This window comes from Castanea sativa, chromosome 11 (assembly GCF_040712315.1).
Source record: "Castanea sativa cultivar Marrone di Chiusa Pesio chromosome 11, ASM4071231v1".
Lineage (NCBI taxonomy): Eukaryota > Viridiplantae > Streptophyta > Magnoliopsida > Fagales > Fagaceae > Castanea > Castanea sativa.
Window position 1 is genome coordinate 45,234,142 of NC_134023.1, and position 16,052 is coordinate 45,250,193.

At 36.2% G+C, this 16,052-nt stretch overlaps 1 protein-coding gene across 1 annotated transcript; it reads left to right on the plus strand.

The window, feature by feature from the left end:
• LOC142617366 (scarecrow-like protein 22) lies at positions 1 to 2,981 on the plus strand. The gene has a single exon (XM_075790194.1). The coding sequence runs from the start codon at positions 550 to 552 to the stop codon at positions 2,719 to 2,721; it is 2,172 nt and encodes a 723-aa protein (XP_075646309.1). The 5' UTR covers positions 1 to 549; the 3' UTR covers positions 2,722 to 2,981.
• Positions 2,982 to 16,052: the final 13,071 nt, after the last annotated feature.

Consider the following 16,052-nt stretch of genomic DNA (forward strand, 5'->3'; position numbering starts at 1 on the left):
AGAACTTTACCACTTTCATCTTTTATATGTTGCACGCATCCATAGCAACCAGAAAACACAAGAAAGACAGAGTACTCCAAAGAGAAGAGAGAAAGAATACCCCACCAAAGCCTGTTTTTTTAAGTAAACAACACCACAAAGAAGAGAAAAAGATGGTGCCAAAAAATGGGTTTCTGCTATATTACAAAATTTTAGAGTCCTAAATACATACAGAAAATAGGAAGAAGAAGAAGCATCAGCAGGATTTTTGAGGTTTTTGGTGAAATGGGTTTGTTCATATTGAGCTGTGTATGCATATAACAAGTATCTGTCTGTCTTTTGTGTCAGAAAAAATTAAAGCTCAAAAATTTGATTTTGTTTCTTACCTTTACTCACTGTCTGCCTCTCTCTCCATGTATAAGGTCTAGTTGATAAAATTCACACCAAACCCATTTTCTGTTTTGTGCTTTTGGAAAGTCTTGGGTGGTGGGCTTCTTGTCTTTCAAAAACTGGAGGGTTTTTGGGTATTGAGTTCTTGTGTATTGTTGTTGTTTTGGTTCACTTTCTTAGATGAAGGCCATGCCCCTACCCTTTGAGGAGTTTCAAGGGAAGGGGGTGTTAGATTTCTCTACTGTTTCTTCAGATTCATTACCCCATCTTCACCACCACCACCACCACCACCACCACCAACAACAACAACAACTACAAAAGTGGCACCACACCAACAAAGAAAATTGCTATGTGGGCACTGAGCCCACCTCAGTTCTTGACTCAAGAAGAAGCCCCAGCCCTCCAACTTCAACCTCAACTCTGTCTTCCTCTCTTGGCAACGGTGTGGCTTCAACAACAGCAGCAGCAGCAGCAGCAGCGGCCCCAGAGAATCATCACCAACCTTCTTCTCAAACCAGCTTAGACATAGGTGAAAAATGTGGGCTTGGAATGGAAGATTGGGAAGGTGTGTTGTCTGATTCCTCATCAGGTCAAGAACAGTCTATTCTGAGATTGATTATGGGGGACATTGAAGACCCATCTCTGGGTCTCAACAAGCTCTTGCATCAAGACCTTGAATTCAACTCAGGTTTTGGTATGATAGATCAAGCTGATGCTTTTGGCTGCCTTGAAATGCCCAACAATTTGTTGCCTAGCATTGACCCTTCTGCTGATTTTCCATTCAATGGTGGTGGCACCAATGCAACTAGGCTTGGCTCAGTTTCCACCCCAAATCACAACCCCATGTTCTCTGTTGCAACAAGTAATAATCTTTTGCCAGGCTCTCTATCTCATTCACCAGCCATGTTTCACCATCAACAACAACAGCCGGTGCAAACAATTGAAGCTGTAGATGAGAAGCCACAGATTTTCAATCCCCAGATGATAAACCCAGCTCGGTTTGCTCAGAACCCGGCTTTGATTATGCCTACATATGCCCAATTGCAAGAGCATCACCTTGTTTCACCACCTCAGGCAAAAAGGCATAATCTTTGTGGTATTGGGCCTAATTATCAGGTCCCCAAGTTACCGTTTTCAGAATCGGAGCAAGATTTTCTTCGAAGACAGCAACAGCAACAGCAAAATCAGCTTCAGATGCAGAAAGTGGGGAACAATGACTTGGCAAGCCAACAGCAACAGCAATTGTTATTTGATCAGTTATACCAGTTAGCAGATCTGATAGAAACTGGAAATAATCCGGTACGTGCGCAAGGGATATTGGCGCGGCTCAATCACCAGCTCTCTCCAATTGGTAAGCCTTTTCAAAGGGCTGCTTTCTATTTCAAGGAGGCCTTGCAATTGCTTCTTCGTAATACTAATAATACTAATTGTAATGCTTCTTTGAGTTTGTCATCACCACCACCACCCATTAGTCTTATTTACAAGATTGGTGCTTACAAATCATTCTCAGAAGTCTCTCCTGTACTTCAGTTTGCCAATTTTACTTGTAACCAAGCTCTTCTTGAAGCCTTGGATGGCTTTGATACCATTCACATTATTGATTTTGATATTGGGTTTGGTGGACAATGGTCTTCTCTTATGCAAGAGCTCGCCTTGAAGCAAGGTGGTGGTCCAGCTCTTAAAATCACTGCATTTGCATCCCCATCCACACACAATGAACTCGAGCTTGGTTTCACTCAAGAAAGCTTGAAACATTTTGCTACGGAGATTAACCTTGCATTTGAGTTTGATTTTTTAAGCCTTGAATCCTTGAACTCTGGTTCTTGGCCACTGCCCCTTCGTGTATCGGAGAGTGAGGCAATAGCAGTGAATCTGCCAATTGGTTCCTTTTCCAACTACCCTTTATCCCTTCCTTTGGTTCTCGGCTTTGTGAAGCAGCTCTCACCGAAAATCGTGATCTCTTTGGATAGAGGTTGTGATCAAACTGATGTCCCTTTCCCCCTCCACATAATTCATGCCGTTCAATCTTATTCAGGCCTGTTTGAATCATTGGATGCTGTTAATGTCAACCAAGATGCCTTGCAAAGGATTGAGAGGTATTTGCTGCAACCAGGAATTGAGAAAATTGTGTTGGGTCGCCGCCAATCACCTGATAGAACTCCTCCATGGAGGAGTCTATTTTTGTCATCCGGATTTTCCCCATTAACATTCAGCAACTTCACCGAGTCCCAAGCAGAGTGTCTGGTGCAGAGGACTTCAGTTCGGGGTTTCCATGTCGAAAAGAATCAAACTTCACTTGTTCTCTGCTGGCAGCGAAAGGAGCTTATCTCAGCTTCAGTTTGGAGGTGCTGAGAAGAGTAGCATTTTGGAATTGGTTTTATAACTACCAATTAATTTTTATTGCTAGAGTGCTTCATAACTTACTGTTTTGGTTTATTTTTTATTTTAAAAAAAACTCTCTCGCGTGTTGTTCTCCTATGCTAATTGTCTATGCACATTAGGGCTATTGTTCCCATTCAAGAAACCAAATATTTTAGTAACTGGATTGCTCTGTACAGGTGTCTTATGTTTAGTAACCAAATATTATTGTTATGATGTTTTTTTGCTTCTAAGGTGGTGGTGATTGTTTGTTGTATACTTTTAACAACAATGCAACACAAGTTTTCAAGAAAAGAAATTTTTTAACCCTGCTGATATGATTCCTTTTTGGTGTATACACCTTTTGAATGCTTAGCGTCATGGGGCTGTTTAATTTGATATTCCCTTCTCTTTTACAATATACTCAAATTGATTTGTGAGCTGCACTCCTCTAGCTTGAGGAACTGCATATTATTCAACTTTCAGAAAATTTTTCTGCCAAATTCTACAAGACTTGTGAGTGAATTCAGCATGGTTTTTTGAATGATTGAGGAACGATATGCATGTGTAGCGTTGTACTCTCAAAATTTGTTTTTACAGTTCTTATATGCTAAATAATGAGTGGAGAAAATTAGTTTTCTTGATATTGAATTTGTAATTCTGAAGGGTGGGGAAAGGGATCCAACAAAAGCATTTCTTGTTTGCATGCATCACTCTTTCTAGGATTGCTTGTAATTGTTATATTTCTTCCATGCCTAAGTGGGAAAAGGGGAAAGGCCTTTGCAACTGTAATTGGTGAATGACACAACTAGCTCTATAGGATTGGTTGCAACATGGTTATATATGTGTAGTTCTCTATGTAAGCTAGCCAATACCCTTGCATATGGTTTAGTTCTAGCCACCAAAAATTGTTAGTGTGGAGAAATTATAAACTTTTGGTTTGATTCAAATACCATTTTGATAGAAAATTTGTTTCAATCCCCTATCTGCTTCACCATTGTCATGATGAGTGTGATTTGAGTCCCTTTTAGGTCCATATCATCTTCTTTTTCATTGTCTGTTTTGTCACATCATAATTTACAGCCAAGTTTAAATATGATCAAGAACACTCTTTATTATGGGTTCTTGGAAATTGGAATTTCCCTAGATTTACTATTCTTTTTTCCCCTTATTACTCTTGACATCATCTCAATGTAGGCCATACGAAATCAATCCCAATCCACATATTGGTTAATTGATTAATGATAATCTAATGCTATTGTTCTCGCTAACTCTGGTTGAGAAATATCTTACTATTTATCATCTTAAATTCTTATGTCACATCATATATGTCAAGTTTTACTTGATTTTCAAATTCAATAATAAAGATATGGAAATATGTGATAATAAGTCTACAACACTGTATATTGTGCCCACCTACATGCTCCAAAATTTCCAATTCTCTCTGCCTTGGCTAGTTGACTGCAACGATGCATGAAACTTGATTATAACGAGTATTTTGGCTTGTTTTGTTTGATTTATTATTGTTTTTTTCATTTTTTTAATTTGTTTTTGTTTTTTTTCACTATCAGTACAAATTTCTTTTGTTTTTTTAGCAAAACGGAGACATAAGTGGATATTATATTAGTTTTTTTTTTATAAGGGATATTATATTAGTTAGTTTAGCAAACAAGTCTCTTATCGGTTCCTTACAAAAAAGGGGAAATTGCAAAATGTATCCTTGACGCTTGAGGTTGTTTGAATTTTACACTCGTCTGAAAAATTAGATTTTACACCCTAAAATTTTAATTTGTTAGCAAAACTCAACTTTCTGTTAGTGGCTCACCTACGTGGTTGTTAAATGATACGCTGGCTGGCAGTTGATGTGTAAATTTTTTTTTTATTGGGGGGTCAAATCACACTCCAAAACAAATTCGTTTCGAAGAAAACAAAATGGCACTACAGGCAGCTTCCAAAACAGCGCGGTTTGGACGAAAACAAAACACAATATCAACTAGCAATGACCCTTTTTCACCAAAACGGAACCTTAGATTAAGAGAGCTTACTGACTGTGCTAGATGAGATGAAATCCATGGAAGTACTTGCTTTAGGAATGGTTTTTTTTTTTTTTTAATTATTATTTGGGTACAAATGGCATCCTCAAGGGCTAAAATACCCTCTGTAACTTGTAAAAATTGTTGGCCTCCCTGCATAAATTTTTGGTCATATGGTAGTTCTCATTTTGCTAAGGTTTTTTTTTTGCCTCTCTCTATTAGTTTATATTCTGACAAGAGAAGAAGCTGACCGAAGAGGATGAACCAAAGAGCGCTGGGTGAGTGGGGACTGAGTTTTTGATTTCTGGTGAAATGGCGCCCCAACACTTGTTTTGTGTTTTGATTTCAACCAAAACGGCGTAGATCAGTAACCCAGGTGTTGTGGAATTCAAAGATACGTGGAGCCACCTCGTTTTGGGAGTGTGATTTGGCAAAAAAAAATTACACATCAGCTACCAGCTTGTTATTTAACCGCCACATAGTCACTAACGGAGGGGTGAGTTTTGCTAATGAAATGAAATTTTAAGGTGTAAAATCTAATTTTCCAGATGTTAAAGTGTAAAATTCAAGCAACCTCAAATATTAGAGGTGTGCTTTGCAATTTACCCTTAAAAAAAAAAATCTTGTATAAGTTTGCTAGGGATTTGGAATTAAATCTAATCTATATTAAAAGGAGTATTAGGCAACTGCTTGTGTATCCATACATAGACTCAATACAAAGCCAATATATGTAATGTTGTTATTTATTAGTTATTTTTTTCAGAAGGAGTGTTGTTATTTATTTGTGTACAATTAGATTAAATGCGTTTAGTCTTCCTATCAAAACCACTAGGCATTTTATTTATTTACTGAATAAATTTGCAATTTTTTCTTCTTTACTAGATTAAAACAAATTTATTCTTGAGTATAGTACATAGATGACTTGTAGCAACAGCATAAGACCTACTTATAACCCAATTTTCCTATTTAGTTTTAGGGAAATTTAACAACATAATAACTCCAAAAGTAGCATAATTGCAAAAGCCTACTTATAAACCAATTTTCCAATTTATTTTTAGGAAAATCTAACAACATAATAATTCCCAAGGTAGCATAATTGGGTATGGAGTATGGAATATGGACCCATCTCATCAAAATTGTTAAAATCTAGATCAAAATTGGTGAAAGGAACGAATTGAGGATCATAAGATTTTACAAACTATGAAAGTAGTTAATAAGAGGCTAAATTGCAAATAGCGCCACCAAAGTTTGGGAGTGTTTAGATTTTACAACCTGATATTTCAAAATTTAGATTTTATTCCTTGAAATTTGATGGTGTTTGAATTTTACACCCTAACGTTTCAGAATTTAGATTTTACCCCTTAAATCTAGGGGTTTTGGATATTACTTCCTAAGGTTTAGGAATGTTTGACGCTCTGTTTGTTTCAACAATGACATTTTCTAGAAAACAAGTCATTTTTCAAGAAATATTTTCTATAAAACTATCTCATTTTCTAATGTTTGGTAACAACTTTAAATGAGTTGAAAAACAATCTCCTAACTTCTCTTATTTAGCTTGTTGTGAGATTTAGTTGTTTTCCAAAAAAATTTAATGGAAAAACAAACTCTAAAAATAAGTCATACTTTTTATGTTGACCAAATATAGTTTTCTTTTGACTCATCTTTTTTTATGCTACCAAACATTAGAAAACGTGGAAAACTATCTTTACACAAAGTTTTCCATTGAAACAAACAGAGCGTGAATTTTACACCATGATGTTTTAGAATTTGGAGGTGTAAAATCTAAACACCCCAAACATAAGGGAGTAAAATTTAAATTTTGAAACGTTAGGGTGTAAAATCCAAATACTCCCAAACTTTTGGAGTGTAATTTGCAATATTATAGAAATGTGACATTGGGTTATTAAATTTTCTAAATTAAAGGCAAATATTGTAAAATTATTTAGAACAAAAAAGTTTAAGGTGGGTGCCTAAAAATCAAATAATTTGTTTTGAAAGAAATAATAAACGCAAGGTATTTTGGCTACGAAACCTTTTAACTAGTAGTTATAGTAAAATTAAATACCGTGTTATAAAAATTGTTCTAAAACCGTAATGGAATAAGTAATGTTTTTGCTCTAAATTATAAGAATGTCAGTCCATTTATATTGTTTTTTTAGAGGGTTTCATGTTTTTGCATTAAATTATAAGAATGTCAATCCATTTATATTGTTTTTTTTTTTTTTTAGAGAGTTTCATGTTTTGCATTAAATTATAAGAATGATAATCCATTTACATTGTTTTTTTTAGAGAGTCTCAACTTCTGATGATAGTTTTTTATCATTAGACCAAGACACCAATTTGTTGTTGGTGTAGGCGAGGATTAAACCCCAAATATTTTATTTAATCATCAAAGACTTTACTAATTGACTGAACAGAAACCCACTATCTACATTGTTGGTTTAATGTAAATAGCATTTTTAATTCTTTAATTTTTTAAATAAATAAAAGAAGTGAAGCAACGCATGGCATTGTTTACATTAGCCTATGCAAATTTTTTTAAAATTTAAAAATCCTATTTAATGTCGTGACATATAAAAGAAGCTCAAGTCATCTTATCCTATATTACCGCGCAACTTTAATATGGTGGTTACTCCACAAGTATAAGTGCTTGTGGGGTGTGAGGGAAAAATGGCCGGGGTTCAAGTCTCCAAGAGGGAGTTTCACACATATATATACACTTAGATTATGTTAGAATAAATTTTTTATCTTATATATTAAAAAATTGGTAATCCATGCAATGCATGTGAAAATTTAACCAAAAAAAAGAAAATTTAAATATTTTTTGGTCATAGATATAAAATTGATAATTATGGAAGTTATTAATATACATTTATTATAATTCTATTTATATCAAATTGTCTAGTTTATAGAAAATATGACGTGGCAATATTCTAATGGATGAATTAAATATAGTAAAGAATTTACATTAAATTAAAAAGTTTATATTAGAATAATGAAGTGTAAAATTGTGATCCTCAAAATTAAAATGGAAACATATTATAAAGTCAACCAAAATTCACACATCTTCGGTTTTAAATATATACTAGTCAATAACTCGTGCTTTGCATGATATATTATTAACAAAATATATGTTTAATTGTTACATGTAAAAAATTATATATGTGTTTATCTGTTATTCATTACAACATAATCATAAATAAATAAATAAACATTTACTATTTGAATTAGAAGGGAAAAAAAAGATATATATTAGCCAAATATTTATAACTAATTAAGCTAACACATATCTAGTTGTACACTTGTGCTAAAAGAAATAGATTATTGACAATAAGTATATCACAAGCCAAATTTATTGTAGAAGCAACAAATACTGCAATATGAAAATTGGAACACCGCCCCCACCCCCCCAAAAAAAAAAAATTGAAATAATATTTTACCTAAAATAACTCAGAAAATCAGATGGATATGAAAATAGTGGTAGCTTTTTTGTTATTTGGTACTCTATGTTTGAAGCATTTTTCAACGCCATTGCTCTTACATCTCCTCCAAAACTCAATGCCTACAAAATATTAGAAATATCAAACTTGGAAAAATTTTATTATATTTAAAATTTCAAAACCGCAAATACAAAAGGAAAAAAAAAATCACAAAAATTGATCTAAGAATTTTCAATTCCAGATTAGGGAGAGATAGAGGCTAAACTAGCAACCCATTCAAAGGGAAAGACTTCAAAAGAATCAAAACCATAATATCTAGAATAGGCATAGAGAGTGAGAGGAGCTTAAATTAAAAATAAAAAAAATCTAGAAAAAATAAACATAACTAGAATATTATTTATAAATCTTATCTTAAACAATAATAGCAAATATAATATACACTAATATTATTATTCCATTCCACCAATCTTATCCTAGCCAATAGATTTACTATTGAGAGAGAGAGAGAGAGAGAGATTACCCCACCAACTCCTTGAATTGTAGAATTCTCTCAAAAATTTGAGAGAAATGGAAATGTGTGGGACATCGCTCGAATGCATGATAACATGTAAGTGAAAAGACTATTTATAAGCATTAGATTTGCCAACTCGAGCTTGAAAGCTTAAAACATAGTAATCATGAAAATAGGTTCTTTGGTTATTATTTATATACATGATCTTTGTGCCCAGTGCATATATAGAACCTTATTATCTATTACTCCTTACAACTTGACAATGGAAAGCTACTTGCATTTGTCATTGAAAATGGAAAGCTACTTTATAAAGTCCTTTCATTTTTATCATTTCTGCCCATCTGTTGTCTTTTATGTTTCCTTTCCTAGTTAAATGTCAGTTGTAAACAATCGTAAGTTTGTAACTGAAAAAGTATTGAGTAATGGAATCATTGGAGTAATTTAAAGATTGGATAGTGCACATTTAATATGGAAAGTTTTCTTTTTTTAAGGAAAGTTTAATATAGGAAGGTTGTGCACACCTTTTTTTTAATTTAATTTAATTTATATTTTATATAAGATAGAAATTATATTCTAGTCTAATCTAAGTATATATGAATATGAAACTTCTTCTTGGAGATTTGAACTTTGGCCTTTACTCCGCCATCTCACAAGAACTTAGTACTTGTGAAATAATTATCACACCAGGAGTGCGCGGTGGTGTGGTGCACACTTAAAATAGATGAATTTTAGGAGATCATTTTGCATTTAATTAATTGTAACGGTTTATTTAAAAAGAACCCATTATATAATCTTGTCATATATTACTTTGTAGGGAGAAATTCTTAGGTATTTTCAGAGCACGAAAAATTGTGCTCTTTTTTCTCACATTCATGATAAGGTCCACTCATATAAATTCATAGAAAAAAAAATTATTTTTTCGTACTTCGAGAGTTCTTAAGAATTTTTCTTTTGTAGAGCTATTATTTTTTAGAGCTACTTTGTAGAGATATTCTTTTTTCTTTTTTTTTGGTAAAAGACGACTCATTAAACAAACTAACAAACTAAGGTGCTAAAAAAGATTGAGGACAAAGCCTATTAGAGTACATACCATTTAGGTCATTCTCAAAAGCATTAGCAACATCTACATGAGGACTTTCAAAAGAAGTAAATTCTAAATCCTTGCTGGAGCTCATCCTTACAAGGCTATTAGTACATTGGTTTGCTTGTAGTAGTGATTAAACTGAATCTGGTAAAAGCAGGAAGCCAATAGCCCGCAATCATCTAAAATAAGGGAAATGACATTATTCACATAATCAGATTTGCCTAAAATATCCACAATAGCTTTGGCATCTAGCTCGACTACTAGATGAGATAAAATATTTAAATTGCAGCACATCATTAACCCGTCCTTAAGCCCCCACAGCTCCACCACAAAACTACTTGTTAGCTTGATACGCCTGGTAAATCCTACCACCCATCTGCCACGATCATCTCTTACTACACCCCCACATCCAGCGACACCTGGATTGCCAACAGACAACCCATCCATGTTAAGTTTCATCTAACCCTCAGGAGGATGCTCCCAGCGGATTCTATTAACTCTCTTGTAGATTGGCATTCTTGGAGAAGATACACAGTGCATATATTCCATTGCTTGATTCACCATCTCAGTAGCCAACTTTAGGTTTTGGTTTTTCCTTCTAAAAACTATTTGGTTTCTGCTCTTCCAGATAAGCTACATTGCAAATGGGAAAAGGGCCCTCCATGGAGGATTTACAAGATTGAGCCTACAGTTTAGCCTTCAATTGAAGTTCATCCCCAATTGGGTCCACACAGGTTTGATTTCAGGGCAATCTTAAAGAGCATGGAGAATGGACTCCGGCTCCTCTCGGCAAATGGTACAACTCTCCTCACAAGACAAGTCTTTGCCTCGATACTATTGTGTGCACACATCTACAAAATGTTTTAGTTCGAGGAAGGGTGTCAGCTTTCCAGTTCCAGATCACAGTGAAAGGAAGATTGGAATTAGGACCTAAAGCAATCCTATATGCACTTTTTAAATCGAAGCTCCCTTGAGGAGAAGCGGCCCAAGCTAACTTATCACTTCCTCTGCTTGTAATTGTGATAAGGCTGGCTTGAATCATTATTTTAATTTCCAAGAGAAGCTCAAAGGAAATCCTATCCCAATCCCAACCACTTTGTAGAGATATTCAATTTAGGAAACAATGTTGTTTTGAATCTTTTTATTATTATTATTATTTTTTGGACTATAAACACAACAATCAATTAATAATGCATCTAGACTATTTTGTAGTAGTACTCTGATTATGTTATATATTATAAGTCAGTTTAAAAAAACTCTATATACTACTTTCGTGTTTGTGTGTTCAAATAAGTATTACTGTTTTCTAAATAAATAAATAAGCTAATAATGCATCTCCTAAAATTTTTTTAAACAAAAGCCGAAAAGGAGTGTTCAAAATTGATTGACAAATTAAGTAAAAATAAATATTTCATCAGTTAATAATTGAATAGATCTCAATTATGAATTGAAAAATAATAATTGACATCTAATTAATTATAAGGGAAATATGAACTAAAATGACTGTGTAAAATAATTTATTTTAAGTAAGTGAATTTTTTTATAATTAGTTTTTTTTAGAAAGTTATAATTAGTTAATTATATTGTTAATTATAAAATTGTCGAATGTGAATAGTATATAGCGGAAAAAGAGAGTAAGAAATACTATATAGATGCATAATTAATTTTAAAAGTATGAAATACAAAATATTTGTAACCCAACATTAATTTAGAATTAAATGTATCAACACATTCTTGTAAGATTTATTATGTTATCGACAGATTGGTACTTGCCATATGATACTATTTGACCACGTGGTAACGTCTCTTCACCTGTCCTAAGCACGCTCCTGACGCTTCGGTATCCATGATGCGTCATTTATTGTGTCAGGCAGCTCCTTGTTTGCCCACATTCTATAGTGAGATGGTGATCCTACGACCCTCGTTCACCCTTATTTATGAGTGGGAAATTTAATGGTCATTTTTCACCCCTATATAAGGAGAGGTTGGAGATAACTCTGCCCCATTTATCCATTTCGCAATTTTTCGTGGAAGCAACAGTTCGAGGAGAGATTCTTTCATTTCCTGTAGGTGCATCCAGATTCATTTATTTTTATACTTAGATTCTTAGTTACCCACACCATAAACATCCATGGGTAGATTTGCCAAGCTAGTAGATACTCTCAAGGGCATGGCTGCCTTTAGGGCATATAGGGTCCCTGATGGTGTTGTACTCCAACACTATGAGTTAGGGGAATGGTTGGTCATGAACAGACCTCCAGGCTCAGTGGTAATTCTGATGATCGCCTTCATAGAAGGCATGATGCAAATCCCCATGGGTAGGGTCACAAGGGACTCTCTTATGAACTATAGATTAACTCTCACACAATGCACCCCTAACGTATTTAGGGTCCTCGGTAGTGTAGATATGATAAACCGTAAGATGGGGACCAACCTCACATGACATGATGTGAATTGGGTATACAATTGTCAAAGGGGGCAAAAAGGGAAGGAGACAAACTACTACATCAAATGTAGGGCCCAAGCCGTTAGGTTAATTTCATGTATGTCTGAGTCAAACAAGGGTATGGACGAGGATTTCCTCATCGTCTCGAGAGACTGGCATGATGGATTGCACTGTCCCACCAAAGAAGGGGAACCAGGTAGGGTTCCCATAGGCACTAGACGCGCGTAGGTTTTTTTTCATTTTTGTAAATAAGAAATTTTACAAGAATCTTTCCCTAACACATAACTGATGTTGCATGTTTATTGGTAGATGAACATCACATCGCCCTGAACAAGCACTTCGTGTACTTTCTTGATCTAAACCGAATCCTCAGATCAGAGATTTTCCTTCAAAAGGACGGTCAACTTTCAGCGGTGCACGTGATTCTCGGGTTCAACCTCATCTCCAAACGGTTCGAAAGTCCCAAGTATGTAATCAAAGTTAAGGACCCAGCCTAGCTTTGATTGACGTAGCAGTTCTTGACTTCCTAACAACAAACCCCCTTCATCTGGAACTCAAGACATTCAACTCCCAGGCCTACTCATTACTAAGCTCCTTTACTCCCAGGAGCCACCCATTCCTTCAAATGTTAAAGAAGAGGAGTGCATTCTGGAGCCCACTCAAGAAGTCACGGATAAAGACTTTGAGGTCTTCTACCAGCAAGAAGATCCTGAGGACGCTCTCGGTCCCTCTCATCAACGTTTACCACCTGCCCAAGCCAACACCAGCCAAGGAGCATCTAATGTCCTTAACGGAATGGTGCTAGAGGAGAAAACCCCTGACTTGCTGGTTTTACTCAAAGCCCATTCTAGGGGCGCTTCCTCAACAGTTCCAGTGGTGCCCCAACCACCAACTCCAGCCCCTATGCATGCATCCTCTAGTGACGTTGCTGGTAAGAAACGTAAGAAAGGCCAATGGGGAAAAGGGCCCAAAGGTGCTGAGGAGGGGGAGATTATGCGTATATCGTAGCATACCCCAACAAAGGAGCCCCGAACTACAAGGGCTCAACAAAAAAGAGCTCCTCCTCGGGGGCTTCCAAAAATACTGAAGGGGGATAACCTTTAAAGGCCTTCCCCTAGAAACCCACATTTGTACTGAACTTGGGGAATCCCGTCATGAGTGATGCCACCCTGAGGGACACTTAGCAAGGAAGGTCTGGCATTCTTTTTGAATGCCTTAAGAAGGCCCTTCTCCTCCCCGAGGACATGCACGAGCTTCAATCTCTAAGGAAGAGGGAGGTCTTCTTGTCCCTTAAGAGGGACCTTGCCAAGGTACGAAGTTAATCTCTTATTTTGGTAAACTCATGTCTCCATTGTACAAGTACTTAGCCTTATCAATGTTCCAGTCAGTACAAGTAGCCTTTATGGCTGAAGAGTGGGTGGACCACGCTCTGAGCAAAACCTATGATGCTAATGCCAAAAAGGAGGCAGCTGAGATGACCCAATCTGAGGTTGAGTAGAAACTCAAAGACACCATGTTCCAGCTGGCCAAGGTGGAGAAGTCCAGGAAAAATGTTGAGTCTGCCTTGACCAGTTTTGAGAAATAGGCAACAGATTCTTTAGCAACTCAGAAAAGGCCGAGAATCAGTTGGCTTTGGCTATAGTGAAGATCAAACAGCAGAAAAAGCAACTAGATGCCAAGGACGCTGAAAAAGCTGAGGTTGAGCAGGCTGCCTATGGCGCAAGCATGACAAAAACCACCCAGAGCCTCACAACACAGCTCAAGGACAGGGCTCGAGCCTTTTGCCTTGATTTCTGGGGCAAGGCTCTTAACGTCGCTGGTGTTAGCACTGAGTCAGAGCTCAGGGCTCCTAATAGAGTATACTACCCTCCAGCCTTATGCCTCGCCCCCAACCTTCCTCAACCTTCGAATGTCCTAAGCCCAGCCTCTGCCCCTGCCTGCGCGTTGGTCTAGCCTACTACTACTTCAGCTGCCAAACCTACCATAAAGACAAGGCAGGATCAACCACCTCCAACAACTGTAGTGGACGTGGAGGCAAAAGATGTAGCTGAAGTATGGCAATTGAAGAAGAAGAAGAAAGAGAAGGAGAAAGAACAAGAGAAAGAGAAGGAGAAAGAGACGTCAGCATGACTTAATCCTAGGCTAGGAGCTACTTAGTCAATTTTGTAATCGAGCTTAAGTTTAGTTGATGCCCTTTTTTTTCTTTTTTTTTTTGTAATCCAACTCCTGAACTTCAATAAACATAACCAATATTTACTTTACACTTTTTCATTTATTTAAGTCTAATCTGTCCAAGCATATTTTCTACTATTTCCCTTTTTGTAGTAATATTTGGAACATGCTAACCTTTGTCTAGTTATCCTATTCAATCTTGAATGAACCTTAAGAAAGTCATTGGGCTTACATTTAAGGCAATTTATAACTATATTCTGACACTTAGTAAAAATTTCAAGCAACACTTACCTTACTTCGTACTTGGGATGCTATGAGGCCTATCCATTCATTACTTATGATCCGAGGAAATAGGCAAGACTTATGATTTTACATAACACTTAAAATTTTTTACCTAAGAGTTAATTGGTCCAAGGTTTGTGACCCAAGGAGTCGAGCAAGACCAAGGTTTCGTGTAACACTTAAAGACTTCCATATAAAGGTCAATTTACCCATGAGTATCTTATGGATATACTTGCAAATGCTTTAAGTGATGCTCATGAACATTTCTTCAAATAGGTTATTATGACAAGGATCTTAGTCATCCACTGCTGATAGATCAATCACTAATTTATCCAAGGTATGTAGTCCGAGGAACTAGACATGACCGGGGTTCTGTTTAATACTTAGCATAGTAGGAAAGCATTAATTTACCTAAGGTATGTGGTCCAAGAAACTAGGCATAACCAATGTTCTGTTTGACACTTAAAGAGATAGAAAAACATTAATTTACCCAAGGTTCGTGGTCCGAGGAATCAGACATTGACCAAGGTTCTGTTTAACACTTAGAGAGATAGAAAAACATTAATTTACCCAAGCTACGTGGTCTAAGAAACCAGGCATGACCAATGTTCTATTTAACACTTAGAGAGATAGAAGAACATTAATTTACCCAAGGTATGTAGTCCGAGGAACCAGGCGTGACCAAGGTTCTGTTTAACACTTGAAAACTTTCACATCAAGTAATTAGGAGTTGAGCCACAGCTACCCTAACACAGAAATAAACCAGCATTGAATGAAAAGAACCTCATATTATTAATAATAATAATGATGTAAATTATTTACATTCCAAGGATATGGAACCACATTCTCGTCCAAGTCTTCCAAGTAATAAGCCCTAATCCTTGCCACTGATGTTATTCGGTATGGGCCTTCTCAATTGGGGCCTAACTTCCCAAAGATGGGTTCCACGCTGTTCCCAATACTTTTCTTAGGGCTAAGTCTCTTGGGGTGAGTGGCCTCAGTTTTACTCCCTTGTCATATCCCTGCTTGAGCTTTTGTTGATAATGAGAAATCTTCACCATGGCTACCTCTCTTCTTTCCTCAACCAGTTCCAAGCTAGTGGACAATACGCCATTATTCCCCTTAACACTAAATTGATCAGTTCTCAATGTTGGGAATCCTAATTCAATAGGAATTACTGCTTCAGCTTTATAGGTCATTGAGGAAGGAGTCTATCCAGTTGATTGTCGGGGTGTAATGCGATAATTCCATAACATGTGGGGCAGTTCATCTACCTATCTTCCTTTAGCATCATCTAACCTTTTCTTCAGCCCAGATACTATGACTTTATTTGTAGCCTCAGTCTGCCCATTACTTT

What these genes read in the sequence shown, in the direction of transcription:
- LOC142617366 (XM_075790194.1), top strand. Translation starts at nt 550, where the DNA reads ATGAAGGCCATGCCCCTACCCTTTGAGGAGTTTCAAGGGAAGGGGGTG.